Raw genomic sequence first — 26,851 nt, forward strand, 5'->3', positions numbered from 1 at the left:
AGAAACACATGCCTGGGCAGGAAGGGAAGGGAGGCGAGGCGAGGCAGGCGAGGCGGGCGGGAAGGACGGGCCGGGCCGGGCGGGCCGGGGCGAGGCGCCGCCGCCGCCGCCCGCGCAGCGCCACCTGCAGGCCGGGATGACCCGCGGCGCGGCGGGGCTCGTTCCGGCGGGCGGGGCGGCCGCGCGAGGGCTCCCCGGGGCGCGGGTGCCGTGCCAGCGCCCCCCGCTCTGCGGCGGACCCCCGGAACGGGGAAGGGCCCCCCCGCCTGCCCAGTTCAGGAGCGGCTCTCCGGGCATGCCAGCGGGATGGTGGTGGAAAGACCCCCGGCAAACCACTGATGAGCCAGATAGCAAGATTAGGCCTGCCCGGTCCCGCAGCGGGGGGTGGGGGGCGTATGGGCTGCACCCCTCTCCAGGCTGGAGGGAAGGGGCCTTAGGATTGAGGGCCGTCTCCAGACAAGGTCCAGACAAGCTGCATTCCCCACTGATAGAAAGAAGCGGCCCATAGAAGGGGAACCCCCCCCATAAAGTGAGTGGGGGGATTTCTAATTAGGAAAACTGGGGATCCCCCAGTGTCCCCTTCAGATCTACCTTTGCTGACTCCCTTTGCAGCACCCCGGTAGGAATCTTGTGCACGCCTAACACAGCCGCCTGAGCGGCTTCGTGTAGCCCTTAAACACCTGGAGGGGGGCAAAGGGCACTGGGGTCAGGAGGAGGGCAGCCCCGGCCTCCACCTGGGAGCAGGGCCAACGGCTACTGCAGCCCTTGCCGGATTGGTTCCAGGCCCGCAGGCCTGGCGGCCTCCTGACGAGCATCAGCTGGGTGCCCCGGGAGGAGCTACGGAGGCCGGGCCGGCCGAGCCGAAGGCGCTTCCCCCTTCGCCGGTGTGGCTCCTCGTCCTGCCCGGCTCTGCCGGCCCATCCGTGCCTTGCTGCCTCAGCCTCCTGTCGGCGCGGCATGTGCCAGCAGCTGCATCTTGCCCGTGCCGGGCTGAGCTGGCCTCACTACCTGGCCCTGCTACTGCGCCTGCTGCTGCTCCTGAATCCCACCTGGTGGTCCTGCCTCAGGTATGTGCTCTGTTTCAGTTTGTGGTTGTGGGGCTTGGCCTTCGGCTCATGAACGGCCGAGGCCGCTGTGAGGCACGCACCTGGTCCCTGCTTTCTTCCCGCTTCTGGACCACGCTCTGCCTCTGAGTGGGCTGCCCTTTCTGAGCAGCGCTTAAAAACCCCTGCACTTATTTTCTTGGCCCCGTCGCCTTTCTCTGGCTTCTTGTGCAGTGCACCCACATGCAAGGAATCAGGCTGGATTCCCCGGAACCACCTGGAGTCGGCCATGTAATAGGCGTGGTTCTCCTCCTGCCTCTAGATCGTGTGGCTACTCAAACTGAGTAGCAGAAGGGCCATGGGGGTGGGGGGGGTGGTAGAGGATGACGTGGTAGTTGAGGCTTGAAATACCACTGTTTTGCAAACAAACGAGACTTACATTCCTCTGCTTCCAAAGCCATGTTTGAAACAATTGCTAGGCTGCCTGTGTTGCCATGCAGGCTTGCCCTCGCTTGTTTATCTGTGGGTATATATGGCGTGTTCATTCAGTTTGTGGTGTGGGGCCAGATGGGGAGGCTGTCCTTACAAGGGTGCATGCGAATGAGTTGACTTTAATTCACAAGGGAATACTTGGGTCAGGGATGGGCAGACCTCAGTCCTCCAGAGTTTGCTGGCCTTGCACCAGTATCTCCAGGCATGCCCAGATTATATGTAGGTTTCTGTCCTTTGGGCCTGGGCCCCAAACCATTTAATAGCTGAGCCATTTCTCTGCTTTCTGTGACTCTCTCAGTGATGGAACAAATTTATTACCTATCCTTAGCACAATCATGAATGTTTTCGGGATCAGGTCCCAGAGGGGTGGGACTTCTTTCAAACTGCGTAATGTGCCCAACCTGGCAGGTACATAGGCTCACTCGAAGCCTCCGCTGTATTAAGCTATTTGGCAGCAGCTTTCTGGGTCCCAAGCGGAGAGAGAAACCTTCTGTAGCGGAGGCGAGCTGGGGCTGAGAGATGGGGACTTCTGCATGGAGGGCATGTGCATCGCCGCTGGGCTGTAAAAGGCTCGTCTCCCCTTCGGCCAAGAGAAGGAACGCTGCATCGGGGTCCCCCTTCCTTGCCCAGGATGCCCGGTACTCTTCGCAGAGGTCCTTTCCAAAGAAAGTTGCTTTCGCCACGGCAGCTGGGCTTGCTTGCGCTGGGTTGAATTCCTCATTCCCAGAGAACCCCGGTATTGAAAGCACCCGCAAGCAAGTAGTGGGGCGCGCATTCAGCCTGTATCAGAAGCATCTGTCTGAGCGCCTTTATTTCTGGGAAATGGAAATGCTGCACCCCTTAACAGATCCTCTTTGGGAAAGAGAAACTCCAGTTGCAGTCTGACAGTCCACCAGAGGGTGCCCAATCCCATAAATGCAACCAGCTTTCAGTGGCGTTCTGTGGGTATTAATAGCATAACGAGTGGTGGGAAGGGAGACCAAAGCGTGGCCAAAGGTTTCTCCTTGCCCGTGATTGTGCTGCCCCTTGGCGGGCGAGACAGGTTCGAAGGGGCCTGTGCGCTTTTAGCCAGGGCGGGAGGGTGTCATGGAGAGCTGGGAGGAAGGAGCGCTGCGGTGTGACTGTCCACGCTGGCGAAAGTTCCTCTGGAACAGCTTTGCCCTCTGCTTGGGCAGAACCCTACGAAGTACTTGAATGGGCCCACGTGTCCCCAAGGCTGGTGTGCAGGGCCTCGGGCTGGGGTCCATCTGCCCTTGCTGGGGTCCCCAGGCTTGCCTCCTCCCCCTGGTCTCGCTTATGGCTCCTGTTCGATAGGTTTGCCATTTGCGATGTTTGTGCGTCTGTTTTCCACATTCAGCAAGGCTGCAGTGCATCCCCTGAGGCTGCCGAGTTTGGCATTAATTAAATGAACAAATTAAGCTAACATGCAAACAATAGGTTGGTATTTTTGGAGCGTTTGGTCCCTTCTGCCTTTGCTCCTGCCCATCACTGGAAGGTGGTCCCCAAGAGTGTCTCGCATTTAGTTTGGTCTCGGGCTGACAGAGGCGCTTCTGCCTGACAGGTTGTCGAGAGCCTTCCAACCATGCGAGGAGCCTTCACCTGGAATGCCGTCCATGGGCTGCTCTTTTGCTGTGAGTCGCGTGTGAAGTTGCTCCCACGTACACACAACACGTGAGTCTCCTCTGCATTGTGCGGGAAACACCCTAATTTCTTCTGAAGGGTTCAGGTTCCTCTTTTGTCTGGTTCCTGGTGAACAAGGTTTTGAAGAATTCTCCGTTTTCCAGGCTCCTCTTTCTTCCATGTCTCCTGAGAACGCTCTGCAAGGCAGGGAGAGGACCCACTGGCAGGGAAAGAGGAAGGCGGAAAAAAACACGACTCCTGCCAGAACTGACAAACTTTCTTGGCAACGTGGAGCCTGTTTCCGCCCCTCTTGCAGCTTGAACTGCGGGCAAGACTAGTATTGCTTCCAGTTGAGGAAGTCTGGAGAAAGCTTTCACATTTATTAATTTAAAGTATTTCCGTCCCATTCCTCAGCCGTGCCCCTGATTTATCCACTTCCCATCCGAAATCCTTTGGACCTATCAGCTGAAAGACCAAACTGCCATATGGAGAGTTGCAATAACTACAGTCTGAAGCATTGTATTGTTTTAAATCTCTTGTAACAAACTACAGGACACCATTGAAAATTGGCCACGTCTCAGAAAGCCTAAGAGAAAAGAAAGGTGCTTGGCCAAGTGCCTGAAGGAAGGCAACACGGGGACCCAAGCTGGCTGGGTGTGATGGGAGTTGCGTCTTGACCCACCCAGCCGGCACCCCCCACCCCATTAGCAGCAGCATCTTTAACGTCTTTCCTCCTAGCGCCGCCCAGGGTGGGTCAAGACGCTCAGCCCCTCTGAGTCAGAGAAGCAAAGGCTTTCCTTCCAGAGGTGAAACTGCTGCAGCAGGTACGGGTGAAGTCACCCGTGTTCTGTTCCCACAGGTACTGACTCACCTGGACTGCAGGCTGCGCTGAAGAGGAAGCGACAACGGAAGGGCTGGGGCATTTCGCGCATCGGATGGCCTTCCCTGCCAGAAGAGCGAGACGCACACGGCACTCGTGACTTGAGCCCAGAGGGTGGCAGGAGAAGCGGGAAGGACACGGAATGGGTATGCTCCTTTCGGAAAACTCCTTGCGTGAATCGCGGAAGCTGCATGTCCCTGCAGCTTAATAGAAGAGAGGATGCCGTTCATTAGCTCTCGCCTTCTTCCTGTTCTGCCCCTCCGCTGGCGACAGGTTGCAGCCTGCCTTTCCTCAGCGGGCGGGTGAGCCAGGGCTCAGCACTGGCAACTGCTCCTAGGGGCAAGCACAACCTGGCGTGGCAAGGAGATGCTACCTCCAGGCATGCGCAGAGTGTGCTTGTGCTCAGAGCGAGCTCTGATGCTTTCTAGATTTCAGAAGAAAGGGTGTGAATGCTCTGCTCTGCTGTGCTGTGCCGGTGGCACTAGGCATTTTTCTCAGCTGCTGCTTCCTTTCTGCAAAGCGTCCCTGGGCCCGGCCTGTCGCCGTGTGCTTGCCCATGGCTAGGTTGGCTGTTGGGCTGGCAGTGCCAGCTCGGGCTCGGGAGGATCCTTGTCCCCCCCACTGCCGGTCCCCACCCTCAGCGTCTCCCCTCTTCCTGCGCACGGCCGCCGGATCCTTGCTCGCCTGGGAGGCATCTCCTGCTCGCCCTTCTGGCCGTCTCCGCTGCTTTGGCGGAGGGAGAGGCAGAGGAAGACACGGCCCGCAGTGGAGGAGAGGAAGTGGCCTTGTCAGGGAGCCCAGGGGGTGCCCAGGCAGCCCGTGCTGGGCAAGCGAGCGGGAGCCACGAGGAGGGGCAAAATGGGGTGGCCACGCTGGGGAAGAGGCAGCCTTGCTGAGCCTGGGGCTCCCTGCGGGCGTCCTGCTGACGGCCGCCGGCACTGGAGGAATGGGCAGTGGCACCTTTCTGGGCACGGGGCCCAGGGTGCCCCCGGCCGCGGGCTGCAGTGGGGGCCACAGGCGAAAGGGTGGAAACAAAGCTTGATTTGTCCAAGCCTTTAAACACGGCTCTTGCCACACCTGGCGCATCACGTTTCACCCGAAAGCGCTGACGGTTTTGTTTGTTTACGCCTGGTGAGAGGGGAAGGTGCGTGTGTTAATGAGAGGCAGAAGCTGGAACGTTTACCTTCCGTAGGGCGGGAGGCACACTCAGGCGTGTCGGCTTGGAAGGGTGTGAGGCTGGTCTCCCCGCGACTCCCGCAGTGCGCCTTCATTTGAACTTGACTGCCTGCAGCTTCTTCATGCACCCCAGTTAATTTTTTCAGAGCAGAACAGTTTTGGGCTTTAGGCTGGAGCGTGTGCTTTTCTGCTGTTAAACCGAGCGTGGAGGTATTTACACAGTGACGTATTAGCATTCTTTCGGTTCCAGGGCTGCATTCCGGTTTGGGGGCGTGATGGTCTATGGGGTGGGACGGGGCTGCATCCGTGCGGCTGAGTTACTTATGGTGAGTCACTCAGCCCTGGCAGAGGCATTCTGACTTTCTAGGGTAGCGAAAGAATCGCTCGCAGCGAGGAAGCAGTCAGACTGGAGAACCAGACTGGGTGGCTAGCCCCGGACGGGGACACAGAGACCTGCCACTGTTCCCCACCTGGCTGTGGGACTCGGAGTGACTTCAGGCCGGTCTCTGGGCCTTGGCCCTAACCTACCTCACGGGGTTGTTCGAAGGATAAAGTGGGGAGGTGGACAATGTATGTTGCTTTGGGTCTCATACAAGAGGAAAAACGTGGGTGGTAATCATAATAGCAATACTAATAATGATGCTGGCATATACACTGGCTGGTAACTTATTGGAGGGCTAGTTGCTTCCCACGAAGAAAGAAATGCTTGGCAGCGCAGAGGGGCCCCAGAGCCACTGTGCAGAGGCCCAAGTTCTGGCTGCTGCTTGGCGCCGAAGCTCCCCGAATGGACTCTCCATCCCGCAGGGTGGGCGGGGGAATAAAAGGGGAGCGAGTCCATCTGCTTTGCCTTGGGCTCCGTGCAAGGTGAAACGGTGATGCGGGAGCATAATATTAAGAATAGCAAGCAGGCGGCTAGAGGTGTGCGGAGAAGCCGTGGAGCCAGGTGCAAGCTCACGAGGACCGCGGCGTGGTGCTCCGGAGCAGCGGCACCCACCGCCTGGCGAGGGTCTGTGCAGCCGCTGGCGGCCGTCGCCCGGGGAGTCTGGGAGCCGCTGTCCAAGCCAGGAGGCTCTGCTAGGCCCGAGGTAGTCGGCGCAGGTGTGCGTGTGAGCGGCTGGCAGCGTTTTGTGGCTTTCTCTGCCAGCGTTTGCCACCTGCACAGGTGTGAACTCTGCCTGCACAGAGCGAGGCCACCTCTTGTGTCTGCTCCCACTGATATTTATTTTAATGTCATCGTGACCTTTTAGTCAGGCAGTCACCCAGCCTGAATGTCTGACTGCACTCTGGAAAAATCCCAGTGTTAATTTAAGAAAAGCAAGAACAAACGACCGAGTTTCTAGGTCTTAAGGCCTGAGCGTACAGATACTGGGGTGGGGAGCTACGTTTGGGCGAAGGGCCGGGTTCTCTTGGAGACGTGCAGGGACAGCGTTCCAGCGGAGGACGGTGCTAAAGGTGGACGGGACCAGAATGCCAGTGTGCTCAAGCGCGAGGCTCCGGTGCCCGTAGAAGCCACAGGAGGGGCACTTTGGCCCTTGAAAGTGGCTGGTGGGTAGGGGCGTCGCAAATGCCAGGAAATTGGTGGTTGGGTGACACAGGGTGGGCCGGGGCTGTGGCCTTCTGGGAAATCGGGAAGCTTGCAGGCAGGTCCCCAGAAGATTCAAAGACGGGGTGTGAGCAGCAGGCGCCACGGACCAGAAGGACAGGGCGAGACCCAGGACCCGGCCAGCTGCGGCCCAGCTGAGTTGGGGAGGCCAGGTTAGCGCTACGCAGGTGCCTGGCTGCGTGGAAAATACCAGGAGCCCCGGGCGTACTGCTCGGCCTGGCAAAAAAATCGGTTCAGCGAGAGTTCAAGGCGAGTCCCTGTTTGCTCTGTTGCAAACAGGAGCGCCGACCGGTTAGGAGCAGGCGTGTTGCTGCAGAGGAAGGCCGTCCCGGCGGCGTCTCGGAGATCCAGACGGGGCTGTTGGTCCCGTTCGTCTGGTTCCTTTCTCTCCCCCAGCAGTGGATGGTGAAGGTGCTTGCACTTGTTCACAGCTGAGCGTTGCGGGACGTGCGGAGAGCTGATCATGCCGGGCTGGGCTGACCCTGCGGTGGCATCCCCGTGAGCTGGAGGAGGTGGGAAGCCGGAGGCTGCGCCGCTGGGATTTCGTCACGCTGGTAGGTGAGGAAATCCGGAGCAGCGGTTCTGCCCATCAGCACCGCGGCCTTGAAGGAGGTGGGGTAACTTGGTGTCCTGCGACAGCAGGGGGTTGGGCCCGATGGCCTCCTGGCCCCTTCCAACTCGACTGCACGATCCTGTGGCCTGGGTGGGGGCCTCAGAGGCCATCTGGTCCCACCCCGAGCCTGATGCAAGTCACCACTGAAGGCGCTTCCAAGACTATAGTCTCTCCAGAAGCTCTTAAGGACTGGGCAGGCCATATGGGAGAAGACCTTTTTCCAGGTAGAATCATGGAAGAGTCGAGTTGGAAGGGGCCATGCAGGCCATCCAGCCCACCCCCTGCTGTTGCAGGACACCACGTTACCACCCCACTCAGAGGGCTGCCCAGTTTTGCCTTGACTGTGGGAGAGCCCCCCACCCCTCCAGGCGGCTGGTCCCACTGTCCTATTGCTCTGACAGTGAGGAAGCTTTTCCTGACGTCCGGCCTGAATCTGGGTTGTCGCAACTTGACCTGAGCCCGGTCCTACGTCACCTGGGGCTTTAACTCAATACCAACCCCTGGCATTCTGCTTTAGCACCTACAGTGAGAAGCTGGGAAATAGTCGAGCTTGGACTTTAAATAGTCATGGGGTCCGCTTTGGAAAGCCCGGTTTATGGCTTCGTTTGTGAAGGCAGTGCATCCAGCGTTCATCTTCTCATGTGCTGTTTCATGCGCCTGCTGCCCTGTGCCCTGTGCCATGGCTTGCCATGGGACAAGATTTAGACTTGGAATAAGTTGTTCTCACTTGGATACCCCCCAACCCTTTTGGCTGCCAATGCGTTTCCAGCCATTCACACTTATTTTATTAAAAAATAAAGTCCCCCCCATCTGCCACTCTTCAACATTTTCAGTTGCTGAACACAAACTTTCAGCAACACGTAATCCACTCCTTGGTTGCTCAGGTCTGCTATTTGTTAAAGGAAGCCCCTCAAATCCCCCATTGATCTCCCAGTCAACAGATTACTAAAAATAAAATAAATACGTGTATATCTCATAGCTCTTTTGACATTTGTACTCAGGGTGCAGGCTGGCAGTTTTTATAGATAATCTGATCACACCTGGTTTTAAAGATTATGTGACATGAGAAGGAGAGGAGCTGTTTCAATGTGTCAAGAAGCGCTTAAGGTGGTGCTTGGTGGTGCTGACAGATAAGGGAAGGAAGCCATTGATAGGGGAAGAAATCCAGGGAGCGGCTCTGCCTGTCAGAGGGATGCTTTTTCCTGTGAAATGACTGTCAAGAGCTCGCCAACAGACACCTTTCCTTGCAATTAGCCCTGGATTATCCTGCCACTCAGCTCCCGGCAGTCTTTGCGGCTCTGCGGTCCCTGCCCCATGTACGGGGAACTGCCAGTCGTCCCTCGCTGGATAAGCCCCTTGGTGGGAGGCCGCTTCCTGACCCCTACGCTTTCAGGTGCAGTTCTAGGCCACGGGGGATGCTGGATCTAAAGCTTAACTTTAGATAGGTTGAAGACCGGGAAAAGCCAGGATAAATGGAAAAGGTCTGAGTAATGGTCAAAAGCAATGGGATGCTGGTGAAATAAATCGTTTATTTCAAGTCTCATTTCTACCCTGCTCATCGACCAAACCGAGGTTTCCAGAAAAACTTGCAAAGATTAGTGATGAAATGGTCTTTCCCCTCAGGGTTCCACAATAGGTCACAACACAAGAGGAAAGGGGTTGAGACGGGAGGAGGAAGGCAGCAGCAGCCGGGACTCAGGTGGCTGTTCCTGGTTGCAAAGCTCTTGCGGGTGCTTTTGGGCAGTGATGGCTCCTCTGGGTGGGTCGGGGCCAGGTTGGTCTTCCTGCTACCTTGGCTGTTTCCTGGGGGGCCGGGGCGGCCACATGCCAGGGGACCTAGAGTGCTCTGGCTGCTGGAAGAGGTCAGGCGCTGCAGCCCCAGGGGACGGACAGACTGGAGTGTCCGTCCTTGCCGGAAGGGGCGACGCAAGCTCCCTGCGCTTCCTTCCTTCCTTTCCAGCTGGATGGTAACATTTGTCACTTTAAAAGCCAGGCTCTTTGTAGGCGGTTCACACAATTTACGGAGCCCGAGCCAGAGCCGGTGGGTGGAGGTTTCCTGTCGGCGCATGGCCAGCGGAATCCAGCATGCCGGCTTGCCTCGGAACGGGTGCCGTTCGAGAGCGGCTGGATCTGATTTGCTGCCGTGCCGCGATCTTCCCACCCTGCTGTGGCCGCCGGAGCAGAGAACGGGCCAAGGGTGGGATTAGTTCTTCGAGCCGAGGGAGGGCGGGAGGCTGCTCAGGCATCTCCCGTCCTTGGCCTGTGACGTGGGGCTGACACGCTCCTCTGGCTGGCTTGGCCCCTCTCTGCGCCTCTTGAATATTCATGCCCGGAGGACCTCCCGGAGCCCGAGGGAAGGCCGCGGCAGCCACTGGAGGTGGGGGGTGCCCGGGCAGCCGTGCGCACCGACATCGGCCGTGGCTCCGCTTGCTCCGGGAGGCGACGGGCACGCGGGGAGAAGCGGCGCAGCGCCCCCTGGCCTCTCCCCATCTCGCTGTGTGCAGAGGAGAGCGTGAGGGGCGCTCGGCGGAGGGCGAGCCGAGCGAGGCCTAGGTCCTCCCCACGCGGGCGATGGAAGGAGGGCTGCCCGCGGGGGAGAAGACATACATAACGGGGACGGTGTGCTCGGAGGTCGCTGCGAGAGAGGCGCTGGGTTTCTGAGCTGCACCATGGAGCCGCCTGCTTCTTTGTAACATCACAACAAAGGCCAGAGCGACAGGAAGCGGGGGTAAGCGGGCGCTCTCTCCCCCGACCCTCCCGAATTCCTCTCCGGGCTCCTGGGGCTGGTGTGGCGGAGGAGGAGTGCCTTCCGAGAGTCCTTCGGGCTGGCATGCGTTTGCACCCCACTCCGGGGCTGTGCGTCTCCCCCACAGACCTCCGCCACTGCCTTCGGTTTAGGATAATCGGCACGATCCCACTCGTAACCCAGGTTTAGGAACGGGATGGAGAGGAACTTGCGAAAAGTATTTTGTGCATGGGAAAAGGAACCGCGGAGCGTCGCGAGAGTCTGCCTCTGATTCTAGCTCAGCGATATGGATCGAGAGAAAGCAAATATTGCTACTTCTAGGGATAACAGCAGGCATAGTAACCGTGGCCGTCTGCCTGCCCGCCTGCTGACCGGCGTGTGGCTGCAGCGCTGCCTTTGCCACCCCAAAGCCAGCTGCAACTTGGTGACCTTTCGGAGGTCAGCAGAAATGAAGAGGAGTCGGTTTATATATAACCACGCTGGGGTGTAAATAAATTCCAGCATGGGATTGTGGGGGAAGGGGAGAAGAAGAGCAGGAATAAAGGGGGGGAGGAAGCGATCCGAAGTTGCCGCATCTTTGGGAGTGTGGCAGCGGTGCAATTGTGCAGGTGCAATTGTATGGTCTGCGTGGATCCAGGGGTGTGTCTTCCAGGTGTGTCTGAGCCCGTGAGGGGAAGCGGTGGCGATGTGCAGTAGCTGAATGCCCCCCCGTGCTTTGTGCTCATCAGAATCGGTGCCGATGGAGTTCCTCTGCTAGACAAAAAATATCTTTAATGGATTTATTATGAAGGTATTCCTGATTAGAGTTTACCTGATCGGCGAAGTGCTAGTTATAATGGGAGCAATCGCAGTGACCTTTTTAAATTTTCTTTTGGCCATTTGGACCCTACTGTTCAGGTTCATTCTCTCACTCTCTTTCTGTGTGTGTGTGTGTGTGTGTGTGTGTGTGTGTGTGTGTGTGAGAGAGAGAGAGAGAGAGAGAGAGAGAGAGAGAGAGTGCACACACAGGTGTAGGGAAAGAAAAATGTAAGCAACGGGGTTGAAGACCTCATGCCAAAGCGACACCCTGCAGCGGTTGCGTTGAAGCTCCTGAGTACAGTATACAAAGTGGGCAAAGCAACCCTTCACAACGGAACTCATTGGTGATAACGCAACTATTGCAGCATTAGTAGATTTATTTACCCCTCTAGTGAGACAGAAAACCGTGGTTTCTATTCAAGCCCTACAGGCTAGAATCAAACTTTAGCACTGGTGAAGCTGTGTGGCAGCTTTTATTCATTGTGCCATGAGCTTTTTTGGACTAGTACCTATTTCCTTAGCTGGCCTGTTGATACAGGGAGGGAAATGGTAAGAAAATGGGGTGGATGGCCATGAAATACACAGTTTTCTCCAGAAGGCGAAAATGCTAGAAATACGGCCAAAGGGAATCTCCTTTGCTTCGGCCATTTGGAGGAGCTCTGCACCCCGGCCTGGAAGTTAAGTCCTGCAGAACTGCTTGCGACTGACTTCTTCGCAGATGCGAACAGGGTTGTGATCAGCAATGGCCAGGCCTGCCGAAACCCCCAGAACCCAGTGGAAGCCGCCACCTCCAAAACGGAGCAACTTAGCGGCGCTCCCACAGAGACCTGCTCCGGTGGCCTTTCCCGCCTGGTGCACCAGCAGGCGCTTGTGCGAACACATGGATGCTGACTCCTGTGAATCTTGACTTCTTAGGTTTTAGGGCTGCGCTTCCTCCCCAGTCTCTAGAAATCGCCTGAGTTGGGACCATAGCTGTCTTGTCTCTAATGCAGCCATGTAAATAATCCTCCAAATCCACTAGCCCGTATTTTTATTTTTCTATCCATCCTGCCGGGGACTGATGAGGGAGCGCGAGCACTGCTCCCCCTCTGACCGGCCAGCCACATTTCTATTCTGGGCACGTGGAAGGGGCTTTCTGCTTCAGCAGCCCGCTGTGCTTGGCTCAGATCAGACGTGCCTCAGATCAGACGCTCGCCCCGTACAGGCTGTTTCTCTGTCAGTCAGGCGAGCGTCGGCGTGCCAGGCTGCTTCGGAGCACAGTCTTCTGCACGGCCGAGTGGAAAAAAGCCCGAGCCCCAGCCGGCTGTGTGCGGGGTCGAAGCGTTACAGGGCTTTCTCAGTGGTGGCTCCCACATTACTGGAACCCTCTCCAAGGGAAGATCGCCTGGTACCTACACTGCTGCCTTTCTGGTGCCGGCGGGAGGCTCCTCTCTTCCAGTCTTTAAACTCTTTTAGGCTGTGATTTACGCTGTGGAGCAAGCCCATGGATAATAGTGGGACTTAGTCCTTAGTAACACAGCGTAACACTGTTGTTCAAGGCTTGTCCTTCAGGGTGGAATTTCATGCATGTTGTGACAGAAACGCAGGCCTACAATTCCCAGCATCCTTCACTCAGGCATTGCAGGACTCCCCCCCCCCAAACATGCTTATCGTTGGTCTCTTACAGCATTTAAAGGTTTCAAGGCCGCTTTAGCTTGCTTTTGTTTTATTACTACATGAAACAGTATCTGCAAACGATAACATGAATTGTCAAAACAGCCTGTATTCCTGATACTGCTTCTGTGTTGGTCTGTTTGCTTCGTCTTGCTGACTTTGTTGTGAATTTCTTTGCGTTATTATGAGGGTTTAACTTGTAAAACACCTAGAGAAGTTTATTTTCAGAGACAGTCAATACATTTCATAAATAAGCAAGCAAAGAAACTAACCCCAGGGAATCTTCTCCACACACCTGCTGCAAAGGAATGTTTGAACGGTTGTTTACTGATTGCGGGACGATTCTGTTTTGTCAAGCAGAACTTTAGCCAAAAGAACCATTACACCCTTGGCTTGAATTCCGTCGTGGAAACACATTTGTGGAATAAATAGGCATACGGTAGATTGAAGATAGTGTTGAGGAATGCATAGATCTTACGAAAGTCATTCTGTGTTTGGTGGATTCTCAGGTATCTTTTCTGTCATCCACGCATTAAGGAATTGGATTCTTTAACGCATAATGTTTAAACTTGCTCTCATGCTCGTTCAGAGGTGCCCTTTCCTCTCTGATGCTGGGGTCTTGGACTCTTGCAGACCTCAAGTCTTCGCTCCCTGGGAATAGCTCCCCCGAAAATCTGAGCTTAAGGTGGAGCAATAAGGTCCTTCTAGTTCTAGCATTGTGCTTCTGTCAGAGGACAGCAGGAGGCTGTTGAGTTTCGCACACGCAATACTTGAAGGCATGGCCTTGCTGGTCTCTTGTCCCCGGCACCTGTCGCTCAAAGAGAGACGGCCTCTGAAAGTGAAGGCGCTGCTTCAGACCATACACGGTTGCGGTAGCTCGTTCTTCCTCGCTGCCCTTCCTGGAGGCTCTTCACCGGCCTCCGGGTCAAACAGGATGCTGGCTGTAAAGGATGTTTGGTCTGATCCAGCGGCACTGTTTGTGTCCTTAAACTGCAGTCCATCCCTGGCCGCTCCATCTTCCTCGTTTCCTTTCCCCGTCTGGTTGGGTGGCAGTGTTTCAATCCTAAGAATTGAGCAATTCTGGACTTTGCTCTTTGGGAAAATAATCTCCTAATTGGAGAAGGGGTTGGTCATGGACATTCTTGGCGCCTGCGTCTGCTTGGTTTCCCAACTCCTCCTGCAGCAAGAACTGGGGGATTGTCTGGAGTTTCCTTGCCTTGGGAGAGCTCTCTGCGACCCCAGTGATTCAGGCTGAACTCCGCATGAAAGGAGAGCTTCTTTGTCCGGGTTGCCTAGCGCAGGCCAGGCAGGGGATGCTCAGGCCTTGCTGTCTTTGGAGCTCCCGCAAGGCAGAATGAGCCCCCGGCCTTTCATAGCGCTACCCTTCAGTCCAGCCAAGCAGCAGCAGCACCGAACTGAAGGATTTCTGTGCGTTGAACCTTCAAATTATTTTAGATCTCCCTCTTTCGACTTGTCTCCTATGTGCTTTGAGCGCAGGAAAGTAAGGCATTAGATGTTTCCATTCAATTTTCCTCAGCCCACCTACCCACCCTCCTTCCTTTCCTCTCCATTATATTTCCTTTTCTTTCCTGATATATTTGCCTGCCTTCCACAATGTATCTTCCTCCTCCTCCTCTTTTAATCTGCCTCCTTACTGAAGTACCTGTGAAGTGTCTATTCTACTTTCTGGAAGGTAATACCAAAGTGATGTCCAATTAAAGTAAGAACAATATAAATTGATATGTAGAGTGGGCTCATGTATGAAAATAGTGATGGCTTTGGGGAAGCAACCCTATCAGAACTCTGAAATTCAACTTTTTGCAAGCAAACCCCTCAAATGTTTGAACATTCTCTCATTCTTGCTCCTCTGCTGATTTACTGATTTTTATTTGCATTTTTTGCCTGGAGAATTCCATCCCGAAGTTTGGCAAGGGGCAGATTGTTTAGGGAAATGGTGGCTCAAAGAGCAACCCTAGCTAAGCTCGCATCAACATGCAGACCAAGCCAGCTCCTCCTCCAGCCCTGTCTCTCGGCTGGACTATTTCTAATGGGGGGTTAACTGGAGGGAAGGGGGCATCCACACTGATCCTTGCGCTTTGCTGGCTGCTACCGGACATATTCAACAAAAAACGTACAAAGGTCTTGTGTTTGGAAGCAGCCGTGTTTCCACATACTCCCTATTCCCTCCCTCCGCTCTGAAGGGCAGCGGAAGTCTTACGGAGGGTGTCGAGCCCCAGTCACTGAAAGTATTACAGGAGGTCGACAGGAAGGGCCATACAGTCTCTCTTAGATAGCTGCTCCCCTATTGACCTGGTTTCATATTAGCTGACGAGGCGCAGTTTCCTTTGTCGAATGATTCCAGACTTCTGCATGAAGTGTGCAAATAGAAACACAGAAACAGAGCGAGGCAGAAGGGGTCTCCCGGGCCATCTAGTCTGACCCCCGGCTCCAGCCGACTCCGCTCACGACATGCCCACCGCGTGCAGGAATGTTTGGTGCAGGAATGTCGGTAGCCTTGCTTTTTCCGGGCCTACGGAGCCCCGGCTCGTTGCCACTGTGTTTCAGGCAGGAGTCTTTTCTTCCTAGCCCGACCCAGAGATGCGGCCGGGGCCTTCTGCATGGAAAGCACGTGCTCTCACCCCTCTCAAATTGTGAAGTTCTCCAAAAAATAAGGATCCTGGTCCTCATGGCTTCGGCTAATGGGTTATTTTAAACAGGCGCTGGCTTCCACGGAGTCAGGCCCTGCTTGGGCCATTTTCCCCAGTATCGCTGACGGGAAGTCATGGTTCTGCAGAGCTTCAGCCCTTGCTGGAGATGCTGGGAATTAAGCAGAAAATTAAGCAGAACAGCAGCCTCAAAATCTTGAAGCACTGGAGAGGTCAGTTGGGGGCACGAGAAGCTGAGTTCTCCTGAGTCAGAATGTGGGTTCGTTGGCACGGACTGGCAGCCGCAGCTCTCCAGCATTTCAGCCGGGGTCACTCTCGGCCCTCCCTGGAGATGCTGCCAGGGACTGAAACCGAGACCTCCTGTGTACACAGCAGGTGCTTTGGCAGTGAGCTATGTCTTTGCTTAAAAACTGAAATAAGATCCCAGTCCTCATGGTTCTGAATAAAGGGCTGATTGAAACTGGAACAGAAGAGGCCGGCCTGCACCAGCTTAGGGTGGCCCTGTCTCCTGCTGTACAAAGGACACTCCTCTGAAGCGTCGGCAGTCCTCTAGTTGAGAGGCTGCCAGTCCAAGTCCTGGTATAACGATTTTGAAAACATCTATTATGCAATCTCAGGCGATCATTGAAGAGTCATTGAGACTCAAAAATAATCAGCTTGAAATCATGAATGGAAATCACTGGAAGCCAAAACAGGAGCGAAAGGAAGGGAGCTCTTTGCCAGTGCACGGGTGGGGGGCGCCAGCAAGAGCCTGCAGACCCCTGAGTGGGTCTTTTTAAACCGAGTCCCCATTTGGAAAAGGGCCATAGCGACATACTTCGCCATAATGTAAGCCAGGCACTACGGCCGTGAGACGAGACCCTGCTGGGTGGGGGGATCTCCCCCATTCTGCACGAGGCACCATCCCCGTGACTTTCTGCTACTTGCACAGAAGTGGTGTGTGTGGTGTGCGGTGAATGCCCAGCTCTCGGGGGCACGTCATCCCCTTGAAGCCACGGTTGCTTACTTGGAGCAGCGAAGGGGGTGGACAGGTGGCGGAGGACACCTGCGATTGCGGGGCGAATCGTGAGCGCTGGAGCCCTGACTCCCCCTGCTGGCCCAGCAAGCGTGCGGAAGTAAAGGCACGGGCTCTGATCCTCTTCGTGGCATCTCATCTGCCCAGCTTCTTGCTCACAAACACTTCTGCTCCCCTCTGAAGCTTGCAACCTGAGCTTTTCGTCTGAATTCAAGCGCCTTCTTCCCCCTGTCCTTACAGATCGGGGTTCCCTCAGGAGGCCGGCAGGCAGATCGACCGGGGCGCGGGGCTTAAAGCGTATGTCAGTCTGTGCTGCTCTATTTGTCCCGAGCCCCCGATCTTTTGAGTCCTTACCGGTGCCCCTCAGCAGTGGGGCCCAGATCCCTGGAGGAAGGCTCCCCTGCTGGCATGGAGAACGGGGGTCTCGAAGAAAGAGGGTGACTCCCCCGACACATTTTGTGTATGTGATGCACAAGGGAGGTGAGCGGACATGAAACAGTCTGTCGCAGGCTGCCTCTTCCTTCACAGTCCGCGACTGTGGCAGGATCCGAGCTTTTTCAAGTGCGGAACTCTAGCCACCCCCGTGCACCCCCGGCAGGTCCCTCCACCTGAATCTGCTCTCGCTGCAGGGGCTGTTATTTGGGCCAGATCCTGCAACCAGCCGCCTCCTCCCGGTGGCTGTGATGCCACCCCATGGCACAGGGGCTGCCTTGTGGGGAGGAACGGCCAGCGGCCGCAGGGGGGCCGTCACGACTCCGCCTGGACCGCGGCTTGGCTGTTGCACTGGGGGAAACGTCCCGCACGGGCCTCGAGCTTCCAGGGTGAGCGGTGCGATGCCTGTCATAAACGGAGACATCACAGACACTGGAAGCAGCTGTCGACACCACTTTGTGCTGCACAAACTTCGCAAGCCCGCTTAGTCCTCGGCAGCCGCCATATGGTCGCCACCTGACCGATTTTCTCTGGAGCTACTTATGGGGTCCCCCCCACTTGAACCACCATCTGGCCCCTGAAAATGACGGAAGAACGTTAGTAAACTAAATTTCCCCTTTTGGAAATAAGTGGTGGAAATTACTAATTGCTCTTTTTCCTAAGATGGAGGGAGGGAGGGAGGGAGGGAGAAGGCTCTGCCGCCGCTTCGGGCGAACGAGTTAATGTAGTTACGAGTCGGAGCACCGCTCTAGGGGCGGGATGCGCTGCGCCATATGCCGGCCCCGGGAGCGTGGAGGAAGAGGCTTCCACGTCGTCCCCCAAGCGCCTGTGCGACGGGGCTAACAGCTCTGCTCGGCGGGCACAGAATTCAGGAGGGCACAGAATTCTGCACACTGTCTGCGTTCTTCTCCATGTCGTACAGCTTCTCAGATTTATTTGGGAACCTCCTTTTCCCTCTATGTGGCACCAGGAACGGTGGATCAGGATCGGGAAATAGCGTCAGCTTGCCATGGGCCAGGTGGCTGAATTAGGGGCTTTGTGGCTCGCAGCTTCTTCGGTACATGCCTTGCTTCCCATCCGTGGCTCATCAGAGCCATTCTGGGGTCGCCTGCTTGTTTCTCCGGGACCGTCTGGGACTGGCTCAGGGAGGGACGGGATGGGGGCCGGGACCTGTTTCCCTTGATCCTGTTTGCTGGGTGAGTTGCGCTTAGAGGTGGAACTGGTTGGTGCTGTGGACAGCAGCCTACGTTTTTTATTTTTAGGTTCTGGCAATTTCACAGAAACCCGTCGAAGAGCGAGTGACCAGCTTTCTATCACAGGCGCCCTCCGCTGTGGCCTGCAAACACCAGAAGTAGCACAGGCAGAACGTGGGGTTTTCGGAACAGAGTGAATTCTTAATTCACTCTCTTAATTCTTAATTCTCTCTCTCAACCCCTTCCTGTGAGGGTGGTCTTCCTTCTCCTGCCAATCCTCGGATTTTCCACTTTATTACTAGCAACTTTAAAAACAACCACCCTAATGCAATTATCTTATTTTGTGTTTGAAAGCCAGAGCAATAATTTTTACTCCCAATAGTACTACCACAGTGTCCATGTCCTTTCAACTGACCATAAATATAATAAGAGAATATCAGCGAACATGGAAATTCCCTTCTCAAGAAAGCCCTGTGTGGAGGCCCAAAGGATACGAAGGGCTGCGAACGATTGTTCCATGACATGTCCAGCCATTGCTGGAGGAAGGCAGGATGTGTTGGTGTTTCTCCATTTCCCAGCTTTTGAGCCAAAGATGAGCTAAGTTTCTAGCCCTCATGATCAGAGACTGAAGTGGAAAAGACCCAGGAGGTCTTTCGGAAGACTACTCCTCTGGCCATGCTCTGCAGCTTTCCTTGGGATCAGGCAGGCATTCCTGCAGCCAGGGAGGGCTGTCCTGCAGTCCCCGGAGCCGGATGGGAAGCGCCAGCTCAGCGGTGTCTCCAAGGTCGTTGCAGGGACCTTGAGGAAGCGCTGAAGGGGGAGTTTTGGGAGGCAGCGTGGGGGAGGCGAGACGGGGTCTGCCGGAGGATGGTGAATCCTCACCCGTCTGCATCTCGCTTCCCTCCTTGTCTGAAGAGCCTCGGTTGGAGGGCTGACCTTGGCTGGCCAGCGGATTTGGGGGGGGCACAGAGGCACCCTCTGCCCCCATGCTTTCTGCCCCTTGGGCTTTGCCCCCCATCAGCCAGTGCAGCTTCGCCCTTGGCCTAAATCCTGGAGCTGCAGTGCAAAGCTGGGGCCTGGCATTATGGGATGTGGGCACCGAGGAGGGACCTCAGCCGGGGGAGCGTTAGGGGGAGGATCCCAGGATTGGTTCCTGGAAGAACCGCGTCTCTCCTGAATGTCTCTCGTCTCCCTTTCTCTTTAGGAAGCAGCTGCGGAGCCAGGAGAGAAGCAGCAAAACAGTGAGAGGCAGTGCGCGATGGCCACCTCCCAGCCTCCCCCGAGCTCTCCACTAGGTATCATCAACCTGCCTAATAAGAGGCTGGCTGGCTGGCTTTCGTTTGTTCGCTCTTTCTTTCTTTCTTTTTCTTTTTAAATCAGGGCTGCAGAAGTTGCTTCGCAGTCATCACAAGATCCTGGAATGTTCAGGACCTTGTGATCACCCCAGACAAATGTTGATGCCAAATATACCTGGCTGTTTCTGCAAGAGTCTGAAAAACTTTTCAGATGAACATAGAGCAAGTTTCTAGACCTCACTGTTACTGTCAAGAAGGATCTGAATCTGGAAGGAGCCTGGGTGTGGTTTCCAAGAGTTACCGCACAGCGGCAAACCTGCCTTGTGAACACGTGGGTCGTTTTCATAGGATTCTGAGAAAGATCAGCTCTCGTATAAAACAGAGCAACTTTCTAGCTCTCGGGGTTCTTGTTGTGAGGATAAAAGGGAGAGGAGGAAGAACTTGCAAGCTGCGCTGGGTTCCTTACAAGAGGAAGGAAGGTGGGATGCCAATGCGGCGTAAGAATTACCATCGCCAGATGCTCTGCTTTAGAAGAGGAACTGCAGCCTTTTGGGAAGGGGGAATACCAGTGGAAAAGCCGGGAGACCACTGAGCGATCCATGGTTGGGGAGGAGTGTGGGGCCACAGGAAGGGGGTGTGGCCAGGCGGGGTTGACCCCCAGGCTGGAGGGTCTCTGCTCCTGATCCAGACCAGGAGTAGCTGCTGCGAGGAACGGGAAATCTTTGTTTGGGCTAAGGTTGACTCCCCAAGCTTTTCCCTCCGCCCCGTCGTTCCAGCCGTGCAACTGACCCGGAAGCTCTCCTGGGAGAGTCGCAGGCCTGGCTTTCCAAGGCCCGTGGGCAGCTCCGGTGCTTCCGTCGCGGCGTCACTCGCCAGCCCCTTGGCAGCCGGTCCCTGCAAGGCCCCGCCAGCTGCTCAGGCCCGGGTTGTGTTCCGCAGCCCGGCCTGCCGGTGTGTCGGACAGTTCCCAGCCTTCCCCCGCGTAGGCCCTGCGGGCCGGGGCTGCCGGGGACAGAAGCCCCACGCGACTGGCCGGGCAGGGCCGTGGCCGCTTGGGCCCCTCTCGGCTGCCCTGACCCGCGTCGTCTGCCCTCTGTGCAGGAGACGGAGCCGTGCCGGCTGCTCTGGAGACCTCGGCGGACCCGGAGGAGGATGTGGGGGAGGACTTTGACTTCGAGGACAGTGAGGAGGAGGAGGAGGAGGACAGTGGTGGACTGGTGGTGAGCCATGCCCGGATGGAGCTGGGCACGAGGGGCGCCCTGCAAGACCCGCCCCCGAGGCGGAGGTCCAGCGTCAGCGAGGACCTGGAGCCCTCGGAGGACTGGGAGGCCGAGGAGGCGCTGCTCGAGGGCCGGGTCCCCCTGACCCCCTCAGACTCCGGCACGAACCTCGGTAAGCCTGGCCGCTGGCGCGAGCTGCTCCTGCTGGGTTCGCGGCTCTTCTCCCGGCCGCCCCTCAGCGCATCCGCACGGCCGGAATGGCACACGCTCCTTTCTCGAGAATGTTCTTCCCCAGCTGCGGCGAACAGACAGAATCTGACTTCTGTGCTTACCTCACTCGCGGCATTGCCGTGGGGCACTGGCAGGGCCCTCTGGCCCGCGTGCAGAGCGTCAAACCCCTCCGACACCTGTGGGGCAGGCCTGCGGGCGCCCCCACGGACTCCCCGCCTAGCATGCACGGCGTTGCCGGTGCCCCGCTGACCGGCTTGTCTTTTCCTTTCCAGCAGATCACCTTGACCTGCAGACCCCGTCAGAGTAAGTGGCTTCAGGGGGGCGCTTGGTGCGTTGCGTTGACCCGCTTGCAGGACGAGGGGATGGGGTCTCTCCTTCCGCCGTTGCCCTGCCCTGCCCCTTCTGCATCGCAGGCCTGGGAACCAGAAGCGTTGCTGGTGGCGGCTGCTGTTGCCTCGTCTCTTGGCAGCCCGTCAGGGACGCAAGGCGATTCTTGCCATCCCCCCCTCCCCTTTTCATCTCTCGCACAAGCCGGTGAGGTGGCCAAGGGCAACTGGCCCAAAGCCACCTGGTGTGCTTCACGGCTGAGTGGGGAGTGGATCCTGAGCCCTCAGAATCTCACCACTACACCGTGCTTCCCTCCCTCGGGTGCCTCTTTGCCTGCTTCTTTGCCCCTCCCTCCTTCCCTCCCTCCCTCCTTCCTTCCCTCCCCTGACAACCTAAGATCTGCTCCATGGCTCAGGGGGTGTTCTTGCCTCTTGAGCGCTGGTTTTGCTAATTTTAGGGCTTCAACATGGTTGATTTCTTTGATTGGTTTTATCTCCCTCCCACCCGTCCAAAGAAAACAAAATCCAAAAGAAAAATGACATGAAAACATAGCGATAAAAAACAGAAAGCATAGCGATAAAAAACAGATATATTAAAAACATAATTGAAAGCACGAACATTGCAGGGTGGGAGGTGGAGGCTGCAGGGAAGCTGTGATGTAGCTTTACGTGCTCCGTTTGAGACATGGACGTTTAAACTGAAAAAGACTGCAATTCCCAGCAGGCCCCCACCTGCAAAAGGCCGCACCCTTCATGGTCTTATAGAGAGCTTGCAGATGTCCGTGCCTGTTAAATCAGCTCCGAAGGACCCCGTTTCTGCTGCCCCCATGCCGTGCTTCTGCACCTCTGGCAGGTTTGAACTGTAGGAGGAGCCCCATTTCCCAACTTAGATTATTTTAGGAAATAAATTCTCCGCGTTTGTGCAGCTTTGCATTTTCAGCTCATCTCTTGGCACCGCTGGATGGCAGGAATCCGGCAGCTTTCGCTCCGGCCCCTGCCTTGCTGGCTTTTGCTGCAACACTGCAAGACAGAGGCCGGAGAAGAGATTTCGTCGTCTTTAGAACAAAATTCCCTCGGATAAACGCCCCCCTTCTTCGGGAGCCACAACGCAACGTGTTTTCAGCAGTTAGAGGTTATTTCACGGAACGGGCCAGCAGCTGCAGATTCTTCCTGCTTTCTTCTGCTGGGTGTAGCCCTCCCCCTCCCCAGGTGATGCCTCGGAGAGCACCTGGGAGGCGGCCAAGAGAACAGCTGGCTAGCACAACACTTCGGTTCGCACGGGCTGGTCATTTGCACACGCCAGCGAGATTTGCCTCTCTAGGTGAGCGAGGGACCGGCTTCCTGCTGGGCTCACCCCTCCCTTCGTCCAGGAAGGCCAGCAATGTCCAGCCCTCAGTTCTTGCCTTGCTAACCGAAGAGGAACCCATCGCTTCCCTGTTCCTCCGCTCTTTTAAAAAGCAGGCTCGTTTCACAGGCACAGAATTCTTCGCTTCCAGGGATTTCTTGATGGAGGCTCAAGCAGCCCTGCCCAAGCTGGTACCTGGTGGATGGGCTGGAATGCAGATCCCATTGTCCTCCGCTGTGGCTGGGGACGATGAGAGCTGTAGCCCAACCTCTGCTCCCACTCCCCGAGGGTCCCAGCTGGGGGAACGCTGGGCCTTCCCGTGGAATGATTATCCGGGGTTACTTCGGGGGCTCCGGGTGCCATCTGGGGCATCCCAGCCCAGTTCTGCCTTAACCAAGGAGACCAGAGGGGAGACCTGGAATCTGAATGCCCCCTCCCCGTCATTCCTTGGGCTAATGCCCCCCTCCTCTTTGCCACGCCTGGACTCTTGGCTTGCTTTACTAAGCTGCCTCGAGGGCTGTGCAAGTTTAGCAACAAGCTGCTGTGTTTGGATTGCAAACATTGGGATGGCACCAACGGCAGTGAAACCTTTCCACTGCGCTATGAATTTTCCTCTCAAGGTGGTTACAGCCCCTTTGACGTTCAGGTTCTTACGAAGAACCAAGCAGAGCTGAACCGTCCTCTGTCCTTGGTAGAGAACTTGCCAAATTCTGAGGACCGGGGCAGGTTCTGGGGAAAGAATAAAAGCAGCCCGGATGTTTAATTTAGAAATTTCCATGTTGACTCAGTTTATTGCTGTCTAATTGGTGTTTTCCTTCTGCTCCTCTCGCAGCTTTTGGCATTTGGGTTTGGGTTGGGTTTCAGCTTAAATATTCACAGAATGCAGAGGTTATATGGCTATTATTTAACTCAGTCTTCCCCAACTCAATGCTCCGGGGATGTTTCAGACTATGCCTCCCAGCTTTCCTGACCGTGGGCCAAGTTGGCTGATGAGAAATTAAGTTCTCAACATCCAGGCAGTATCTGGTTATGGAAAGCTGAGCTAACTCTTCTGCTGAGATTTTTCTGATGGAAACTCTCCTTCCCACCCACTAACCCAAAGCTGTTCCCGTGTTCCTCCTGTCCGTTTGATCCTCCAACCAACAGCCTTGTGAGGTAGGTCAGACTGAGAGCCATGACTGGGCCGAAGTCCTCACTGAGCTTCAAGACCAGCTGGGGACTGGAACCCGGATCCTGGTGAGGACCAGGCAGCATTAACCCTTTGAGCCCCCGGCACCTGTGTGCCTTTCGTGTCTTCGGACTGGCTTATTTTGTATTATCATTTGATAAGATATTATGGTAACTTGCTTGTTTTTATTCTTTGATCACTGTGGATTTTTAATAGTTTTTGAAGTACTCGCTTTATGAGCAGCTTTATGAGTGGCTTTTTGTTCTTGGGCACCGTGTGCTCTTTCCTGGTGGAAAAGCGGGGCACGAAATAAATTCAGGAGAAAATAAAGAGGGGAATGGAGAGAGCAAATTTTAGTTGGGAGGTAAAGGCCGCGGGGGGGCTTGAGGAAGAAATTGCCCGCCCGGCCCAAGAGTTACAGGAAGATGCCCGGTTTGTGGCGCTCGAGTCCAGGGGTGGCGATGCTGGAAGCGCAATGTTGCCCCCGAGTGGCAGCCTGCGGCAGCGCACCCCGCGAGCTCAGCATCGACGCTATTTTCACAAGGGTGATTTCATTGTTCCTGGGGAGGGGCTGCCGGCTGCGCCTCCCTGGCCATCAGCCACCAGCCGGGCGGGAGGGCTGCCTTAATGCACTGACCTCTCGCCTCGCGTTCCTTTTAATTCTTTCCCTCTTCCAATGCGAGGGGCTTCTCCCCACCCCCTTTGAATCAGCCCCCTGCAAGAGCAAGCCATCGAGGGAGGGAGGCCAGGGCGAGGACGCAGGGGCAGGAAAGGCAGTCGGCGGGCGGGGAGGAACATCGATCGCTTTCGAGCGTTGGCATCTCTCTGCACCATCAGCACAACGCTGGCGAGCGAGCGAGAGAGCGAGCGAGAGAGCGTCGTGCTGCAGCAGTGCAGGGAAGGGGCCGAGGTATAGCATTCAAGGCTGGGAGGGTCCTTGGAAGCCGGAGGAGCCACCGCGGGGCTGGGGCCGTCCTGTAGGGTAGGCTGCCCCCGCGACTTCGGGGAGGGATTTTGCCTCGTACGCGGCTGCTTCTGTTGCTGCGCGTTTGCTGGTGGGCGGTCAGGTGCAGGTCTTGGAGGGTCCTTGGGGAAGCCGCTCAGCCTTCCTCCTCCTCCTCCGGCCCCCCGCCCCCGTCGTGTGGGCCGCGGAGAAGCCGGCTCCAGCGGTGAGGAGGAGGCGGCGGCCAGGGCGGGCGCTTGGCGGCTGCCTCGTCCTGCCAGGCTCGATGCCGCCCTGGATCGCTGCCGCTAGCTTTCTCGACTGGCGGGGCAAGCCAGGGAGCCAGCAGGCGGGGGCGCTCTCTGCCTTGCCGCCTCCCCGCCGGGGCAGCCTGGGCCAGAATGAGAGGCAGGGGAAGGGGCTCACTGCCGTGGGGAGAAGGCCGGGGCCTCGGCTGTTGGCCCCTGCCAGGGTGCGGGTCCTTGGCCATGGCCCAGCCGTGCCGACCCTTCTCCCCGGCACCGCATGGGCTTTCGGCACCTGTGAAGCTGTTGTGAGGGGCCTGTGTAAAACAGTAGCTGTTGACATGTAGGATTTTACAACTGCGGTGAGGTTTGTTGTAATTTCAGCTGTGTCATGTTTTGTGTGTTCTTGATTTGGGATGTGTATAAGCCGCTTTGGGGGTTTTGGAGTGGGGAAAGTTTGGGAGCAAGTGGACAGCAAGAGAAGCAGAGAATCAAGCGCTGGGTACTCTGGCTCCGTGTTGCTGTCTGGCAAGTAATGGCAGGCTGGAGCAGAGACGGCTGTGTGTGTGTCTGCTCTCGTGCATTTTAATTAAATGGTTTATGGGGAAGAGCTGTACCACAGTGGTAGAGGCCCTGCTTTGCTTCCGGGTTCAATCCCTGGCAACATCTCTAAGAAAGGGCAAAAACTCTTTCCAGAAACCCCACTGCTGCCAACTCATTTAGTTCAGCCTCCTTCAAGATGACGCCCTCCGGGTGTTTTCTCCAACATCCCCCAATACTCCCGACCATAGCCAGGATGCCTGGAAGTGACAGTCCAAAATGGCTGAAGAGCCGGCTTCCACTACTCCCAGGATACTGAGCTAGATAAACCAAGGGCCTGAACTTGTAAGAGGTGGGTTCCTGTTTTAGTCAGAGCCATGAGGACTGGAAACTTGCATTGTTTTCAAGAGAAAAGGCGAGGAAAGGACCCTACATTGGGAGAGCTGCAGCTGCTCAGGCAACACTGAGGTGGAAAGACCATTTAGTGGGCTCTTTGGTGTGTTTCCATTTCACTACACACAGTTCAAATCGAAGGGACTGGCGGGCCCCTGTGGTTGCTGAGCGCATCTGTCCACTGGCCAGCAAGCTTTGCCGTTGTCTCTGTAAGAGCTTGGAAAGGACGCTGTGCTGGAAGGTGGGGCGCATCCCCTTGGGGCGCAGCTCTCACGCTGGCCCACGATGGTTGGCGTGGATTCATGCGGGAAGGGACCGGCCCTCAAGGACTGGGCCGAGGCACGGCTGGAATAAAACCAGGGGCCTCAGCGGGCACTCTTTGGCTTGTCTTTGAAGCTTCTGGCAGCGCGGGCACTTGGGGGAGGACAAGCTGGCCAAGGAACTGGCGCTTTTCTTTTTTATAATAAGTTTTATTCAAAATTATAACCCTAAAACAAAGAAAAACTAAAAACAACATCAATCATCAGAAACATCGGACCTGCTGGGTCAGCCCCCACATTTTTTTCCATTTATGATAACTTAGAAACAGATTTAAACCTATACGAAGTCCCGTTTCTCTAGCCAATGATAAAAAGAATCCCAGGTTTGATAGAAATCAGCATCTTCTTTCTCCTCCAATGACAAAGTCAGTCTGTCCATTTCTGCACAGTCCAGGATCTTTTTTAGGATCGGTTCGTCGGTGGGTGGTCCTTCACTCTTCCAGTGTTGCGCAAGGGACTGGCGCTTTCATGGCTGCTCTCCTGCTTTCAGGTTCCTGGGAGTCGTCAGCAATGGAGATGTGGGGGGCCCCTCCCAGCCTGGGACACGGATCTACAGCTGGAAAAGGAAGAGTCTCCGGCGAGGTACGGTGCCGAAACCCCTCCGGCGGTGGGGGCCGGGTCTGTGGGGAAGGACGCTGCTGCTCTGGATCCTTCAGCTAAAGACGCGGCTCAAGTGGAGCCGTTGCGCTTCCGCTTGCTTCCCCAGCCGTCCGTCCGTCCGTCCGTCCGTCTCCTCCCGCTGGTCCTGAACTCAGCCCGTCCCGCTTGTGTCGCCCTTGTTCCAGGTGGCCAGTTTAATGCCCCAGCTTCAGAAGAGGATGTGATCTATGATGAGGTCCCCTGCGAAAATGTGGAACTGAATCAGCGTGGTACGGCCCCTCCCGGATCGCCTCGC

At 56.2% G+C, this 26,851-nt stretch overlaps 1 protein-coding gene across 4 annotated transcripts in view; it reads left to right on the forward strand.

Annotated features, from left to right (window-relative positions):
- The first annotated feature begins 4,063 nt into the window (after nucleotides 1-4,063).
- The window catches only part of ARHGEF10L (Rho guanine nucleotide exchange factor 10 like), a 73,207-nt gene continuing 50,419 nt past the window's right edge, over nucleotides 4,064-26,851 (forward strand). The window contains exons 1-6 of one of the 4 annotated variants that reach the window (XM_044421266.1): nucleotides 4,064-4,181; nucleotides 19,135-19,225; nucleotides 20,327-20,617; nucleotides 20,949-20,979; nucleotides 26,447-26,538; nucleotides 26,742-26,825. In XM_044421266.1, the coding sequence (XP_044277201.1) occupies nucleotides 19,189-19,225; nucleotides 20,327-20,617; nucleotides 20,949-20,979; nucleotides 26,447-26,538; nucleotides 26,742-26,825 (535 nt within the window). In that variant the 5' untranslated portion in view covers nucleotides 4,064-4,181; nucleotides 19,135-19,188. Of the gene's footprint in view, nucleotides 4,182-19,134; nucleotides 19,226-20,326; nucleotides 20,618-20,948; nucleotides 20,980-24,387; nucleotides 24,426-26,446; nucleotides 26,539-26,741; nucleotides 26,826-26,851 lie in introns of those variants that run through there. The other 3 variants (XM_044421260.1, XM_044421264.1, XM_044421265.1) reach the window with 3 other exon arrangements.

Source organism: Varanus komodoensis, unplaced genomic scaffold (genome assembly GCF_004798865.1).
Source record: "Varanus komodoensis strain SLA01 unplaced genomic scaffold, ASM479886v1 scaffold116, whole genome shotgun sequence".
In the NCBI taxonomy this organism is placed as follows: Eukaryota; Metazoa; Chordata; class Lepidosauria; order Squamata; family Varanidae; genus Varanus; species Varanus komodoensis.